Source organism: Ylistrum balloti, unplaced genomic scaffold (assembly GCF_031769215.1).
Source record: "Ylistrum balloti isolate Yb309-2 unplaced genomic scaffold, AGI_CSIRO_Ybal_v1 Utg369970, whole genome shotgun sequence".
Taxonomy (NCBI): Eukaryota; Metazoa; Mollusca; class Bivalvia; order Pectinida; family Pectinidae; genus Ylistrum; species Ylistrum balloti.
In genome coordinates, this window is record NW_026782063.1 from 44,280 (window position 1) to 62,785 (window position 18,506).

An 18,506-nucleotide genomic window follows, 5' to 3' on the forward strand; every position below is an offset into this window, starting at 1 on the left:
TGTACAGTGACGTCATATACATGGCATCATCATTCGCTGTACTGAAAATATATCCGCCCAGGCACGGAGTAAACAACACAGTGGAATATTTTGAATTTGGTTTGTAGAGTGAAAGGTCAGCTTGAACATTGATTAATAGGAATAGGAGGTGCGTTGTCAGAAATAGTCGTTTATCTGTTTGAAAAACTGAAAGGTGTGAGGGCATTTCTGTGAAAGCTCGTTAGTGGTTACCATTCTCTCCACTCTCTACAGGATGTAACTTCTACAACTCTTACCAGCCCATAAGTCTGTGTAGAGGACAGTGTAGCCAAATGTTTGGAACTCTTAAAATAAGACAAATCCAAAGAGACGAAAAATTATAAAACTCAAATTTGATTATCATTTTAACTTTTTAGAAGCAGGGACCTGCCTTTAGTGTAACCATCCTTCAGGTTTTCTTTAGAATGCTGTGTGCATGTCAAAGTTGTTGTAGCCACTGACAACTAGCTATCAACCACGTGGTTACCATGGTAACGCTCTTAGTTATGAACACTCCACACTGGGAGAGTATGCATGTGTTCCGTGTGTGTGGTTTTTGAGGAGGGGTTCGTAATTTGAGGGCCGTTTGGGGGTCGCTTGAAGACAAACATAAAGAGTAACTTATTGATGGACTTTGGGTTTATCGAGAAAATCTACTAATTTAGTGATGTTTCGGAGAGCTTTCGTGCTATCCGGGTACGAATGTTATGTATTGAAATATATATATATATACATCGATCTTTACCTATTTGTCACGAAGAAACATGTCATCTCATATCATTTGAAACCAGGAAGAAGGAATACCAGGGTATATTTCTGGAAACTATTTGAATAGCTCTGTTCACTAAATTGTTCTACGTGAGATCAGGTAAATTGCAAACGACACTAAATCACCACGATAAGCTTATCACCGCATTACTTAAATGGAAACGGTGTACAGAAATATGCATTAAAACATGTTACTCCACTTGGCTGGCACAAGACTTTTTACATAGAATTGTATTCTAGGACAAACAAAAACTTTAAATTTAAAAGGAATAAATTGGACAGTATAGGTCTATCATCGAGAACTGATCCATTCAAGTTTGATATCTATATAAATAAAAATGATTTTTGACAAAAGAAGAAAGACGTTACATTTTGCACTATATATATATATCTACCTCACCCCAATAAAATTTGCAGTTGAATGGTGTCCTACCCTGCAAAAACCACAAATATGTACAGTCTTCCTTTCGGAAGTGCTCTTTATGTCAGTAAATTTGAAAAGGTATGTGTATATATGAGTGCGAAAACCTTTAAACGACACACCTGGAGTTGTATGTGTCATGTTACTAAAAATAGACACGGGGAAATCCAAACCACAATCCGCTTCAGTTGATATTACAAACTGTATGTAGCCTACTTTCGGTATATGACGCTCGTTATGAATGGGTTTCCCCACCAATCATTCACGCGTCGGCCCAGACAGCTTATGAAATAGGTTTTCCCATTACTAAGATTTGTAAACAACGGACGGACTGTACAGAACCAACAGAAGCTAGATTTGATGAAGTTATGGCCGCCGGGGAATCGAGTTCAGATCGTATGGTGGACGAAGAACACCAAAACGTTCAAACAAAAACCCGTCTAGGGTGTGTGAAGCCACGAACACTTGGGCTGTTTTTCGTCGTTTCCATTTTGATCAATTTTTTGTTGGTGTCCATAATGTTGGGATTATTGCTTGCCGGAAAACTGGCACATGATACAGGAACGGATCATGAAAAAGGAGAGGATATGACAGCAGATAAGTCAGCTGTAAAGAGTGCAGCACTAGATATACCGGAACTAGACCAAGTGTGTTTACAGTGTGATCCCGGAGACGGCGTGAAGCTCGAACTAGTTACATTATACCCCATCAACAACGGTACAAAGCCGCTCTGTTGTAAAACGTATTCTCAGACCGAAAAGGATAGAAAACAGCAAATGGTAAGTAGGGGTCAGAATGGGGGTCAAACCCCGTAGTACTGGCAGGGGTCAAAACCCGTAGTACTGACAGGGGTCAAACCATATAGTACTGACAGGGGTCAAACCATGTAGTACTTACAGGGGTCAAACCATGTAGTACTGTCAGGGGTCGAATCATGTAGTACTGGCAGGGGTCAAACCAAGTAGTAATGACAGAGGGTCAAACCATGTAGCACGGACAGAGGGTCAAATCGAGTAGTACTGATAGGACTGGACAAGAGGGTCTGTATAGGGGTCAGATAAAGTAGTACTGACAGGACTTGACAGGAGGGTCTGTATAGGGGTCAGACAAAGTAACACTGACAGGACTTGACAGGAGGGTCTGTATAGGGGTCATGCAAAGTAATACTGACAGGACTTGACAGGAGGATCTGTATAGGGGTCAGATAAAGTAGTACTGACAGGACTTGACAGGAGGGTCTGTATAGGGGTCAGACAAAGTAATACTGACAGGACTTGACAGGAGGGTCTGTATAGGGGTCATACAAAGTAGTACTGACAGGACTTGACAGGAGGGTCTGTATACGGGTCAGACAAAGTAGTACTGACAGGACTGGACAGGAGGGTCTGTATAGGGGTCAGATAAAGTAGTACTGATAGGACTTGACAGGAGGGTCTGTATAGGGGTCCGATAAAGTAGTACTGACAGGACTTGACAGGAGGGTCTGTATAGGGGTCAGATAAAGTAGTACTGACAGGACTTGACAGGAGGGTCTGTATAGGGGTCAGACAAAGTAATACTGACAGGACTTGACAGGAGGGTCTGTATAGGGGTCAGACAAAGTAGTTATGACTATACTTAAGGTAATGCTAAACTATCGTGGTATGGAGTTAATCAAGTTCATGATAAATCTTGACATTGCAATGCAAATGAAGAAATATTGCAATATGAATCAATTTATCAAAATATCGTTACTAGATTATTTGTTTATTTACACAATTTTGACAAATTCATTTGCAAACATACGCGTAACAGTTAAAGAAGATAAGTAGAGTATCACTGGATGTAAACCCACTGTCTTCATTTCTAATGACTGTTTTATGAATATATAATATCTTCGTATATAATATCACAGTTATAAGCCGTCAATCTATTCGTAGTTTGGCATGATAAGGTTCCCCGAGACAACATTTCGTGGTGATCTACGCCAATCAATCCGGCGTCGTATGTCCGTAAACAATTTAACATTTTCTACTTCTTCTCAAAAACCCCAGAACCGATTTCAATGAAGCTTTGAGGAAACCTTCCCTGGCCCATCATGGAATAAGATGATGAATTATACGGTCCAAACCCCACAGAGGCCTGAGGGGCGGGGCCAAAAGGGGTCAAATTGACGCGGAGTTTAAAAAATTCTCAACATCCAGATATGATGGAATCGAATACACTTCATGAATGGAAGTGTATTAATGTGTTGTACCAGAATTGTGAATGTTATGGTCCCAGGATATCAAATTTCTCTGTGGGGAGAGGGTAAAGTTTACTATAGTTTATATACGCAAAATGGACTTTTGGACATAATCGGTTTAATTTCCGTTGGACATATTTCAGTCTTGGTTAGAATTATGAGTAAAGGAAGGACGGCTAGATGGTATGTATATATTGATGCTGACTGACCCCCAGGGGTTGATGGGCGGGGACAAAAGGGGTCATATTGACTTAAATTTCAAAAATCTTATTCTACACATCCAAGTATGGTAGGATCAAATGTTTTCCTCTTCTTAAGAGGAGGTTAACTTTACTCTAATTTTTATAGAAAAATGTAGTTTTAGCATAACATTGTGTATTTCGCAATGGAAATAACTATGTAATTATTATTAGTTTAGGGCGACAGTTGGATGGTATGTATGTATTGACACTGGCTAATTATCATCAATAGGACGTACCCTTTTAATCTTTTGTGATAATATAACCATTTAAGATTTTTAGCATGTTTTTTCCCCCTTTTAGTTTGTTTGATGGTTTATCCTTTTTGGATCGACGTGTGTTTCACCAGTTGATGGTCCTAATGACCTTTTATGTGTTGACGGATCGTTAAGATTGTATTAATAATTATAATAATATTATGATCAATGTCACAATTTTTTTTCCAAGATACTTGGAAACTACATCCGGTTTATTGACGTTATCTCAGGTGACCGGCAAGGCCGCTAGACCTCTTGTTTTTTATACTTATATACCTTGTAGCTAATTTACATAAAGGATATCCGGAGGATACATACTGTGTGACCTATGTACACACAAGTGAGGATCATACAGGCAATAACCATGACCAAACTATCACGCACGAGTAGGTACGCATGGTCACACCCCAGTGAGTGTCTCGACGGTTGTACCGTGTATATGGTGTTTTATATACTTGTTTAATACCTTATTTCGTTGGGATTGAACTTTATAATCAACCTGTCTGATATCGATTACAAAACAACGGATCACGCTGGCTTTAAATACTTAACACTGATTTGCTGAAAACAAGCGTTAAACCTAAGTAGGCCTACTTTCGGAAAGACTGGCACGATAGCTAACGTTTCAAATGGAAGTTGTTTCCCGAAGACATTCCAAACTAGCGAGATGTAGTCAAGCCAAGTTTGTATTCAGAAGCACAAAAGCGCACAGGAGGAACACCATTCTCGGACGTCCTCGGCTGTCTACCTTATCGCCGTGATACGCAGAGAAGTATCTCTGTGAGATCAGAATGGAGGGACACAAACGCGCTATTATTCATAAAAACATGTTTTAACTTCTTTCATTTATACCAGTTTCGATTTGTCGCTCTGTCAACATATATATGTGTTTTCTAGATCTATTTTTCTTACCCCGCCAGAAACATATTTTCCGATCCAAGACACAAGTCTTCAAACACTGTATCATAAGTTACTAAATACATTATATGATATACTCTTATGATTAATACTATAAAACAGGTGTTTCCTACAATCTTATAGGCAATGTCTTTTCCACGGTTGTCGTTCTTGCTATTTTCACCGAGTGTTAGGTAAAGGTTCAAGTGTCAATTATCGCGATAAGATATTTCAAAAGCTCTTTGTTTTATTTACCTATATATGTAGGTATATATTTATAGTTGCGACTATTTCTGGAAAACCGCCAAACTTATGCGGAATTCCTACCCATACCCTCTACCCTGTATACTCCCCTACCCTCTAACCCCTGACCTCTACCCCCTTCCGTCTACACTCGAGCCCTACCCTCAAACATGGTATCAAACGTGTTTTATCTATCCAATTACGAGGTTCAACCGGATCCAATGTTAACTGGCTGGTCGAAGTAGTATCAGTCAAGTTTAATTTTCGCGGCTTCCTATCCCAGTTTTAAATGTTGAAAACGGACCTTTGGGCACCTTTTGTGTTATTGTTTCATTTTTAACGCAGTACCGACCGTCCCGAAATTAAAAGAATGATACATATTTCTGTTTACGTCTATGGTAATATCTTGTAATTCTCCTAATTGTAAATTATATAGAAGTCAAAGATGAAATGTTCATGTGTTATAAGGGGTACATTGATGAGTGCAGATTTACAGTGGAAACCAAAATTTCATCCAAGATTGTTTCAGCTGAGAGTGAATCAGAAAAAAACACTGGATTCATATACATTTATAAGAGCGAAGTATAAATATTCTCTCCACGAGCGCACAATCTATGTGGCAATTATCTAACTAGGGTTTATTTGGTTCACACCAAAACCAACGTTAACAAAGTCATTTAAATAAAAGTAATGATCATTTAATGTAATAACATTTTATCGACGGAATTGTCAATTTTATTCAGTTTATTATATCGAATTAAATCTATTGTCAAACAAACACCTCTTTACAGTCATACAACATGTGATTTCTGGTGTTACTGTTCCGATGATAGTGGAATTGGAAGTGAAACTGTAGATAGATTTCTATATCACCCTACCCCACTGGGAATTTTATAGAACTTCATAAAAGAAAGTTATTTTGGTTTGGTAAATTGTGAAAGGATTGGTATTGAAACAATCACCGACGAGAGGACATTTCATTCGGAACATCTTTAGTCCTTTATTTCACGTAACATTGTATCAACTTGGTGCTGATTCACTCGGCATTGAAAGAGGTGTATTAACGATTTGATGTTTCATTGCAGGTTCAGACACACCTGGGTTTTGACATCCTCGCCTGTCCACCAATTCCAGGTAGGGACTTTAAAGACATGACGTCATTTGCATTAATTTTAAAACAGTTAAGGGATTGTACACCTGTGAAATGTTCATTGTTTCCATCTCTCGTTCATGTCACCCATTTCTGGGATACTACCAATTGCAACTTCAAAATTCAGGGGTTTTGCACGGATATATACCACGTGACGATCTGACGATTGCTACCCATTTGCTCTCGTCAGGACACTTGATCATTTGCTAGGCGGATGGACGCCATATGGTACAAGTACAAGGTTAAAATGAAATGTGTCGTTTAAACTGCTTAAAATTGCTTTCATTAACGTAAACACATCTTCCACATCTACTTACATATGATTTTTTTTTCATATTTAGATCAAAGAGTTAAGCCCGCCGGCCTGTGTTTCTTGGATTTCGAACGGAGCTCAGGTAAGAGTAGCTGATACTTGGATAACATTGACCCCTCTCTCCACCCACAGACATGTGTACCCCTCTCTCCAACTACAGAGTGATAGATAACGTGTGTGACCCCTCTCTCCACTATAACAGTGTGTAGATAACATCACCCCTAGACTGTACAGTGTGTAGATATATCACTATAACGTGTGTAGATATCTTACTGTAACGTGTGTAGATATATCACTATAACGTGTGTAGACATATCACTATAACATGTGTAGATATCTTACTGTAACGTGTGTAGATATATCACTATAACATGTGTAGATATCTTACTGTAACGTGTGTAGATATATCACTATAACATGTGTAGATATCTTACTGTAACGTGTGTAGATATATCACTGTACAGTGTGTAGACATATCACTATAACGTGTGTAGATATATCACTATAACGTGTGTAGATATATCACTATAACGTGTGTAGATATATCACTATAACATGTGTAGATATATCACTGTACAGTGTGTAGACATATCACTATAACATGTGTAGATATATCACTATAACGTGTGTAGATATATCACTATAACATGTGTAGATATATCACTATAACGTGTGTGTAGATATATCACTATAACATGTGTAGATATATCACTAACGTGTGTAGATATTTACCTACAGTGTGTAGATATATCACTATAACATGTGTAGATATCTTACTGTAACGTGTGTAGATATATCACTATAACATGTGTAGATATCTTACTGTACAGTGTGTAGATATATCACTATAACGTGTGTAGATATATCACTATAACGTGTGTAGACATATCACTATAACATGTGTAGATATCTTACTGTAACGTGTGTAGATATATCACTGTAACGTGTGTAGATATATCACTGTAACGTGTGTAGATATATCACTATAACGTGTGTAGATATATCACTATACAGTGTGTAGATATATCACTATAACATGTGTAGATATCTTACTGTACAGTATGTAGATATATTACTATAACGTGTGTATATATATCACTTTGCAGTATGTAGATATATCACTGTACAGTGTGTAGATATATCACTATAACATGTGTAGATATATCACTATAACGTGTATAGACATATCACTATAACATGTGTAGATATATCACTATAACGTGTGTAGACATATCACTGTAACGTGTGTAGATATATCACTATAACGTGTGTAGATATATTACTATAACATGTGTAGATATCTTACTGTAACGTGTGTAGATATATCACTATAACGTGTGTAGATATATCACTATAACGTGTGTAGATATATCACGGTACAGTGTGTAGATATATTACTATAACGTGTGTATATATATCACTACAACGTGTGTAGATATATCACTATAACGTGTGTAGATATATCACTATAACAGTGTGTAGATATCACTATACTGTACACTGTGTGTAGATATATCACTGTAACGTGTGTAGATATATCACTATAACGTGTGTAGATATATCACTATAACATGTGTAGATATCTTACTGTAACGTGTGTAGATATATCACTGTAACGTGTGTAGATATATCACTATAACGTGTGTAGATATATCACTATAACGTGTGTAGATATATCACTATAACGTGTGTAGATATATCACTATAACGTGTGTAGATATATCACTATAACGTGTGTAGATATATCACTATAACGTGTGTAGATATATCACTATAACGTGTGTAGATATATTACTATAACGTGTGTAGATATATCACTATAACATGTGTAGATATCTTACTGTACAGTGTGTAGACATATCACTATAACGTATGTAGATATATCACTGTACAGTGTGTAGACATATCACTATAACATGTGTAGATATCTTACTGTAACGTGTGTAGATATATCACTGTAACGTGTGTAGACATATCACGTGTGTAGATATATCACTATAACGTGTGTAGATATATCACTATAACGTGTGTAGATATATCACTATAACATGTGTAGATATCTTACTGTAACGTGTGTAGATATATCACTATAACGTGTGTAGATATATCACTATAACATGTGTAGATATCTTACTGTAACGTGTGTAGATATATCACTATAACGTGTGTAGATATATCACTATCCGTGTGTAACGTGTGTAGATATATATATACACTATTTAAGGTGTGTAGATATATGATATGTTGTTTTATTCTTGTTATTTTGACAGATAGAGGATTACGTGTGTAGATATATCACTAGTAACGTGTGTAGATATATCTCTATACAAATTGCACTAGTATTGTGATATGACGTCATTGATATCATTATTCGACGTCATGACATGGTTCGGAACGCAGCTGATGGTTTCTTTGGGGACATTAATCATTGTTGTGAAAGTTGTGAATCAACTCTATTCGAAGTCCATAGAATTCTTGAATTGCCAAACGGAATTTCCGGATCGACTGAGTTCGATACAGATACGAGTTTGCCGATATAGACCGGAGTTTACCGTTGCCTGTGAAGGGTTTATAAAACGTCGTTCATAACTCAAGTTGCACTTTGAAGCTCCCCTTGGAAAAAAACTGCCAAATCGGGGAATGTTCGGACTTATCCTGGAGGTCCTCATTTGTACCGTGTCATATTAACAGGTGCTCACTAGAGGATCGGAACTATCTAAAGACGTGTGCTATTCAAGTAGACACCTGGTGGTGTTAACTTTGTGCTGTTTTGATATTCGTTTCGTACGAGACAAATCTATATAAAATACTTAAGACAGCTAGACTTGAATATTTTGGAAATATTGAATTATCCTGTGATTTACGTTACAATAGAGTAGTTGAATATAGAATATTGTGTGTGATATTCCGACCGATGTTTAGCGGCCAAACCACATTGATAGGCCGTATCATATAAAGTGTCCGTAGGTGGCATGGCATTTTGGTGGCACAACCGCATTGAGTGGCTGGATCACTTACAGTGTAGTTGGTGTTGGTTGGTCCGATCTCATTTCAGTGGCTAAACCGTGTTGGACGACAATGTACCATAGGTTCTTTCAGTAGCGTTATTCACGATGATGTCTCATAGAGCGACAATTCTGTTGTTTCTGTGAGGCAGTGAGGCGTTTATCAGCTAGAGATGTATGTTAAAGTCATGTCGTGTAAGAGGTGTGGATGTGATCCCATGTGTGGATGCTGTGTATGTAAGAACCTGTCTGTACCATTATCACCTTTTTTCGTAGTGCATATTTACTTTGTTCAATTCATAACAGGAGACCAGATCACATTCAATACGATACTGGTCGTATGAAACATTTCTCGGGTATTTCCGTCAGTACCAAGGAACTCTACTTTGTCAGAAATACACCAAAGTTATCATTACTGTTTTTGTATCATGATTTACATATTTATCATATCATCATCATGTTCAATAAATGTTGTTGTTGATAAATATTTTATTATGTCTACGTTTCCATGGCGATACAATAACAAACCAGATAACGGTTAAGGACATTTTTCAGTTTTGTACGTCTACCAAAGATAAATTTAAATCATTTAGTAACAAAATCGACTTACAAAAACACATGGTTGACGTAGAAGAGAGTACTAGCTGTGGATGTCATTGGAAAATATATAAAACATCTGTATATATATGTTTGACCATTAGTGAGGGACCAGTAATATCAGTGAAAATTTTATTCAAAACATTGTTGAACTCCTTGCATTGTCTCCCTTTGTATTTGGTGCCGTATACCATAAGCAGACTTAAAGCGAGCTCCATTCGTCGCCGCCAACTGGCTCATTGGACAGTAGAACGTCAATGTTTAGCCAGCGTATCGTCAACTGTCGTTTGTGTAGACTGGCGAGGCATGCCTCATTGATCATTGCCAACTCTCATTGGACAATAGAACGTCAATGTTTAGCCAGCGTATCGTCAACTGTCGTTTGTGTAGACTGGCGAGGAATGCCTCATTCATCACTGCCAACTCTCATTGGACAGTTGAACGTCAATGTTTGAGTTAGTCAGCGTAACGTCAACAGACGTTTGAACAATAGTCGACTTCGCTCGACCAGCAAAACGTCCTCTATTGACTGTAAAACACAAACAAGCAAAACTACAATGGACATATATTCTGTACGTGAAATAACGTCAATTTATTTTAAGGGCACAGGGAAAATGTCAAATTAACTGTATGACTTATTTTTGGGCAGTGATCATCGGGAATTGATTATCAAATATTGGCGAAGAGTCCATTGGTCTGATGAAAGCCGGCTTTAGTTCCGACAGACGGCAAGTTCATTGTTGTAAGACCAAGAAATACGGCATACCAGAACGACATTCTGACACAGCATTGAGTAGTGACGGTGTTACTGGTTGGGGATGCTTTTCTCTAAACTAGGCAGAATTACCGTGATCAGATCCTTCCACCTATAGTTTTTCCGTATTTTGACGCCAAACCAATGGCAGATCGGGCTATCCGAACGGATTACAATGCCAAACCACACAGAAACCGCCTAGTACAAGACTATCTTCAACAACAAGAAGTGATAGACACTCTCCAACGGCCTACAATATCATTGAGCAAGTTCGGGACTCAGACAAAAAAAATCAATGCACAGGATCCGATATGTCAAGCAATTTGAGAGTGACGGGCTTAATTGATTCAGAAATGGCAGAGGGTTTTCAAAGTTTGGGCATATGGTATGAGACGACGGGCACAATAATTGTACCTATAGCATAGTGGGTATATCCGATCGGACATCCCGAGGGCTACGTAACAGGTTCCTATGTATCCTGTTTCCCTAATCCATTGTACGAGAAGCTGTTTTTTATTTGCCTCTTTATTCACCAATATTTTCCATGCCTGTTTGGGCGGAGGTTAGTGTATGGATGGAATGCTTAGCTTTCTCCTGGAGAATCGGCTGTAGCTCTTGCTAGCCTTTAAGCTCCAATTGCCGATCGTGTAATATCTAAATAATGTTAAGATTAGTGTTATCTGGATGAGCTGAAATAGGGACGGTTCCCAGAAGACTGAAGGTTGATAAATTTAAGCATCTTACTAGCATGTGGTATGCTTTAGGTTCTACTGTCTCCAGGGTGGCCAGGTCCTTTTGCGAGATAATTGATGATATTGAGTCTGTATTCTATCCTTGATCTGCAAAGACGTGTCGCCATTTTGCTTCTGTCCACAGTAGCTTAGATTCTCATGTGTGTTTCCTGGATGGTGTTTTACAATGTCACGGTCGTAATACACTTTACAATATATATTTTGCTGTATTCGGTTGTGACGGAAAACAGCTGCCACTTGCCAACGGCTTGCCACTCTTTTTTTCTTCACCTTCACCAAAATACAGTTTATATTTTCAGCCACTTCCCATCTATTCCCTATATCTCCTATCGTACTCATCATATATAGGTTCCTATATGTACGGACTTTGTTCATAACAATTTCATTTTTCTACGATGAGCATCGGAATGTATATCGTTTCTTATGCGGACTGAAGATCTTTGGTGTCGATGGAAAGTTTGGCTTTGTCATCCGCAACCATAGGGGGACCCATAAAAGTAGTACCTATTCTGCCTTCCAATGTGTTCCTTATTAAGGCGTCAAGTTGTTGTAATGTTTGGATGAAAGTCGCACTTCCTGACATTCTGTAGTTTAGACATGTTTCCGCCTAGAGTCAACAATAATGTAGGTGCGGAAGTGGCCATGATGTCATCTTACGTCAATTTTTTTTTTTTTTTTTTTTGTTCATCCTGGGTCGCAATTGCCAGGAGTACCGTTGTCTACAGCTAAGTTGGATCATATCTAACGCTAGTAGGCAAGCATGGTTTTGGGATGTTTCTAGTTCCAGGACTGACAGGGATGTTACCAGTTCCGGAATTTGTAACCATATCATGTACAGTAGCAATATTGTTTCCAGTCTTGGTATCTGCTATCATGTCATATAGAATGACAATGGTATTTCTAGTTCCGGAAACAGTTGTTATATCATATAAACTGTGAATGGTTTTTTTCAGTTCCGATATCTGTCTGACAATGTTGTTTTCACATTCGGTATTCGTTTTCATTTCATGTAGACTGATACTTCTGTTTGCAGTATCAGCTGTCCTGATGTTTTGATTGAGATATTTCGGTATATGTTGTCCTCAAATGTGGAATGACAATTCTGTTTCCAGTTCCGGAATCTGTTATCATATTAAATAGTACGACAAGGATGTTTACACTTAGACAAAGTTGTTTCCAGTCCCGGTAGATGTGATCATACCATGTAAACAGACAAAGTTGTTTCTAGTCCCGGTATTTGTGATCATACCATGTAAACAGACAAAGTTGTTTCCAGTCCCGGTAGATGTGATCATACCATGTAAACAGACAAAGCTGTTTCCAGTCCCGGTAGATGTGATCATACCATGTAAACAGACAAAGTTGTTTCCAGTCCCGGTAGATGTGATCATACCATGTAAACAGACAAAGTTGTTTCCAGTCCCGGTAGATGTGATCATACCATGTAAACAGACAAAGTTGTTTCCAGTCCCGGTAGATGTCACCATACCATGTAAACAGACAAAGTTGTTTCCAGTCCCGGTAGATGTGATCATACCATGTAAACAGACAAAGTTGTTTCCAGTCCCGGTAGATGTGATCATACCATGTAAACAGACAAAGTTGTTTCCAGTCCCGGTAGATGTGATCATACCATGTAAACAGACAAAGTTGTTTCCAGACCGGTAGATGTCATCATACCATGTAAACAGACAAAGTTGTTTCCAGTCCCGGTAGATGTGATCAAACCATGTAAACAGACAAAGTTGTTTCCAGTCCCGGTAGATGTGATCATACCATGTAAACAGACAAAGTTGTTTCCAGTCCCGGTAGATGTGATCATACCATGTAAACAGACAAAGTTGTTTCCAGTCCCGGTAGATGTGATCATACCATGTAAACAGACAAAGTTGTTTCCAGTCCCGGTAGATGTGATCATACCATGTAAACAGACAAAGTTGTTTCCAGTCCCGGTAGATGTGATCATACCATGTAAACAGACAAAGTTGTTTCCAGTCCCGGTAGATGTGGTCATACCATGTAAACAGACAAAGTTGTTTCCAGTCCCGGTAGATGTGATCATACCATGTAAACAGACAAAGTTGTTTCCAGTCCCGGTAGATGTGATCATACCATGTAAACAGACAAAGTTGTTTCCAGTCCCGGTAGATGTGATCATACCATGTAAACAGACAAAGTTGTTTCCAGTCCCGGTAGATGTGATCATACCATGTAAACAGACAAAGTTGTTTCCAGTCCCGGTAGATGTGATCATACCATGTAAACAGACAAAGTTGTTTCCAGTCCCGGTAGATGTGATCATACCATGTAAACAGACAAAGTTGTTTCCAGTCCCGGTAGATGTGATCATACCATGTAAACAGACAAAGTTGTTTCCAGTCCCGGTATTTGTGATCATACCATGTAAACAGACAAAGTTGTTTCCAGTCCCGGTAGATGTGATCAAACCATGTAAACAGACAAAGTTGTTTCCCGGTAGTCACATACCATGTAAACAGACAAAGGTCCAGATGTGATCATACCATGTAAACAGACAAAGTTGTTTCCAGTCCCGGTAGATGTCATCATACCATGTAAACAGACGAAATTGATTCTAGTCCCGGTGTATTGGATCATACCATGTGAACAGACAAAGTTGTTTCCAGTCCCGGTAGATGTGATCATACCATGTAAACAGACAAAGTTGTTTCCAGTCCCGGTATTTGTGATCATACCATGTAAACAGACAAAGTTGTTTCCAGTCCCGGTAGATGTGATCATACCATGTAAACAGACAAAGTTGTTTCCAGTCCCAGACAAAGGTAGATGTGATCATACCATGTAAACAGACAAAGTTGTTTCCATAGATGTGATCATACCATGTAAACAGACAAAGTTGTTTCCAGTCCCGGTAGATGTGATCATACCATGTAAACAGACAAAGTTGTTTCCAGTCCCGGTAGATGTGATCATACCATGTAAACAGACAAAGTTGTTTCCAGTCCCGGTAGATGTGATCATACCATGTAAACAGACAAAGTTGTTTCCAGTCCCGGTGTATTGGATCATACCATGTGAACAGACAAAGTTGTTTCCAGTCCCGGTAGATGTGATCATACCATGTAAACAGACAAAGTTGTTTCCAGTCCCGGTAGATGTGATCATACCATGTAAACAGACAAAGTTGTTTCCAGTCCCGGTAGATGAGATCATACCATGTAAACAGACAAAGTTGTTTCCAGTCCCGGTAGATATCATACCATGTAAACAGACAAAGTTGTTTCCAGTCCCGGTAGATGTGATCATACCATGTAAACAGACAAAGTTGATACCATGTAAACAGACAAAAGTAGATGTGATGTCATACCATGTAAACAGACAAACCATGTGATCTTACCATGTAAACAGACAAAGTTGTTTCCAGTCCCGGTATTTGTGATCATACCATGTAAACAGACAAAGTTGTTTCCAGTCCCGGTAGATGTGATCTTACCATGTAAACAGACAAAGCTGTTTCCAGTCCCGGTATTTGTGATCATACCATGTAAACAGACAAAGCTGTTTCCAGTCCCGGTATTTGTGATCACACCATGTAAACAGACAAAGTTGTTTCCAGTTGTTTCCATGTAAACAGACAAAGTTGTTTCTAGATGTGATCATACCATGTAAACAGACAAAGTTGTTTCCAGTCCCGGTAGATATCATACCATGTAAACAGACAAAGTTGTTTCCAGTCCCGGTATTTGTGATCATACCATGTAAACAGACAAAGTTGTTTCCAGTCCCGGTAGATGTGATCATACCATGTAAACAGACAAAGTTGTTTCCAGTCCCGGTAGATGTGATCATACCATGTAAACAGACAAAGTTGTTTCCAGTCCCGGTATTTGTGATCATACCATGTAAACAGACAAAGTTGTTTCCAGTCCCGGTATTTGTGATCATACCATGTAAACAGACAAAGTTGTTTCCAGTCCCGGTAGATGTGATCATACCATGTAAACAGACAAAGTTGTTTCCAGTCCCGGTAGATGTGATCATACCATGTAAACAGACAAAGTTGTTTCCAGTCCCGGTAGATGTGATCATGCCATGTAAACAGACAAAGTTGTTTCCAGTCCCGGTAGATGTGATCATACCATGTAAACAGACAAAGTTGTTTCCAGTCCCGGTAGATGTGATCATACCATGTAAACAGACAAAGTTGTTTCCAGTCCCGGTAGATGTGATCATACCATGTAAACAGACAAAGTTGTTTCCAGTCCCGGTAGATGTCATCATACCATGTAAACAGACAAAGTTGTTTCCAGTCCCGGTATTTGTTATCATACCATGTAAACAGACAAAGTTGTTTCCAGTCCCGGTAGATGTATCATACCATGTGATCATACCATGTAAACAGACAAAGTTGTTTCCAGTCCCGGTATTTGTGATCATACCATGTAAACAGACAAAGTTGTTTCCAGTCCCGGTATTTGTGATCATACCATGTAAACAGACAAAGTTGTTTCTAGTCCCGGTAGATGTGATCATACCATGTAAACAGACAAAGTTGTTTCCAGTCCCGGTATTTGTGATCATACCATGTAAACAGACAAAGTTGTTTCCAGTCCCGGTAGATGTGTGATCATACCATGTAAACAGACAAAGTTGTTTCCAGTCCCGGTAGATGTGATCATGCCATGTAAACAGACAAAGTTGTTTCCAGTCCCGGTAGATGTGATCATACCATGTAAACAGACAAAGTTGTTTCCAGTCCCGGTAGATGTATCATACCATGTAAACAGACAAAGTTGTTTCCAGTCCCGGTAGATGTGATCATACCATGTAAACAGACAAAGTTGTTTCCAGTCCCGGTAGATGTGATCATACCATGTAAACAGACAAAGTTGTTTCCAGTCCCGGTAGATGTGATCATACCATGTAAACAGACAAAGTTGTTTCCAGTCCCGGTATTTGTGATCATACCATGTAAACAGACAAAGTTGTTTCCAGTCCCGGTATTTGTGATCATGCCATGTAAACAGACAAAGTTGTTTCCAGTCCCGGTATTTGTGATCATACCATGTAAACAGACAAAGTTGTTTCCAGTCCCGGTAGATGTGATCATACCATGTAAACAGACAAAGTTGTTTCCAGTCCCGGTAGATGTGATCATACCATGTAAACAGACAAAGTTGTTTCCAGTCCCGGTATTTGTGATCATACCATGTAAACAGACAAAGTTGTTTCCAGTCCCGGTAGATGTGATCATACCATGTAAACAGACAAAGTTGTTTCCAGTCCCGGTAGATGTGATCATACCATGTAAACAGACAAAGTTGTTTCCAGTCCCGGTATTTGTGATCATACCATGTAAACAGACAAAGTTGTTTCCAGTCCCGGTAGATGTGATCATACCATGTAAACAGACAAAGTTGTTTCCAGTCCCGGTAGATGTGATCATACCATGTAAACAGACAAAGTTGTTTCCAGTCCCGGTATTTGTGATCATACCATGTAAACAGACAAAGTTGTTTCCAGTCCCGGTAGATGTGATCATACCATGTAAACAGACAAAGTTGTTTCCAGTCCCGGTAGATGTGATCATACCATGTAAACAGACAAAGTTGTTTCCAGTCCCGGTAGATGTGATCACACCATGTAAACAGACAAAGTTGTTTCCAGTCCCGGTATTTGTGATCATACCATGTAAACAGACAAAGTTGTTTCCAGTCCCGGTAGATGTGATCATACCATGTAAACAGACAAAGTTGTTTCCAGTCCCGGTAGATGTGATCATACCATGTAAACAGACAAAGTTGTTTCCAGTCCCGGTAGATGTCATCATACCATGTAAACAGACAAAGTTGTTTCCAGTCCCGGTAGATTTGTGATCATACCATGTAAACAGACAAAGTTGTTTCCAGTCCCGGTAGATGTGATAAAGCCATGTAAACAGACAAAGTTGTTTCATACCATGTAAACAGACAAAGTTGTTTCCAGTCCCGGTAGATGTGATCAAACCATGTAAACAGACAAAGTTGTTTCCAGTCCCGGTAGATGTGATCATACCATGTAAACAGACAAAGTTGTTTCCAGTCCCGGTATTTGTGATCATACCATGTAAACAGACAAAGTTGTTTCCAGTCCCGGTAGATGTGATCATACTATGTAAACAGACAAAGTTGTTTCCAGTCCCGGTTTATGAGATCATACCATGTAAACAGACAAAGTTGTTTCCAGTCCCGGTAGATGTGATCATACCATGTAAACAGACAAAGTTGTTTCCAGTCCCGGTAGATGTGATCATACCATGTAAACAGACAAAGTTGTTTCCAGTCCCGGTAGATGTGATCATACCATGTAAACAGACAAAGTTGTTTCCAGTCCCGGTATTTGTGATCATACCATGTAAACAGACAAAGTTGTTTCCAGTCCCGGTAGATGTGATCATACCATGTAAACAGACAAAGTTGTTTCCAGTCCCGGTAGATGTGATCATACCATGTAAACAGACAAAGTTGTTTCCAGTCCCGGTAGATGTGATCATACCATGTAAACAGACAAAGTTGTTTCCAGTCCCGGTAGATGTGATCACACCATGTAAACTGACAAAGTTGTTTCCAGTCCCGGTATTTGTGATCATACCATGTAAACAGACAAAGTTGTTTCCAGTCCCGGTAGATGTGATCATACCATGTAAACAGACAAAGTTGTTTCCAGTCCCGGTAGATGGGATCATACCATGTAAACAGACAAAGTTGTTTCCAGTCCCGGTAGATGGGATCATACCATGTAAACAGACAAAGTTGTTTCCAGTCCCCCATGATCATAAACAGACAAAGTTGTTTCCAGTCCCGGTAGATGTGATCATACCATGTAAACAGACAAAGTTGTTTCCAGTCCC

The 18,506-nt window shown here is 38.9% G+C and overlaps 1 protein-coding gene across 1 annotated transcript; it reads left to right on the plus strand.

Annotated features, from left to right (window-relative positions):
* Positions 1-1,502: 1,502 nt before the first annotated feature.
* LOC132547652 (uncharacterized) lies at positions 1,503-8,820 on the plus strand. Its single transcript, XM_060211436.1, has 4 exons — positions 1,503-1,986; positions 6,153-6,201; positions 6,559-6,612; positions 8,801-8,820. Exons 1-4 carry the CDS (start codon positions 1,576-1,578, stop codon positions 8,818-8,820), a joined length of 534 nt encoding a protein of 177 aa, XP_060067419.1. The 5' UTR covers positions 1,503-1,575.
* Positions 8,821-18,506: the final 9,686 nt, after the last annotated feature.

Bases quoted from the DNA above. Each gene is read 5' to 3' on its own strand.
- LOC132547652 (XM_060211436.1), top strand. From the start codon at position 1,576: ATGGCCGCCGGGGAATCGAGTTCAGATCGTATGGTGGACGAAGAACAC. The intron at 6,202-6,558 runs GTAGGGACTTTA...TTTCATATTTAG, and splicing joins CGCCTGTCCACCAATTCCAG to ATCAAAGAGTTAAGCCCGCC. The intron at 6,613-8,800 runs GTAAGAGTAGCT...TTATTTTGACAG, and splicing joins GGATTTCGAACGGAGCTCAG to ATAGAGGATTACGTGTGTAG.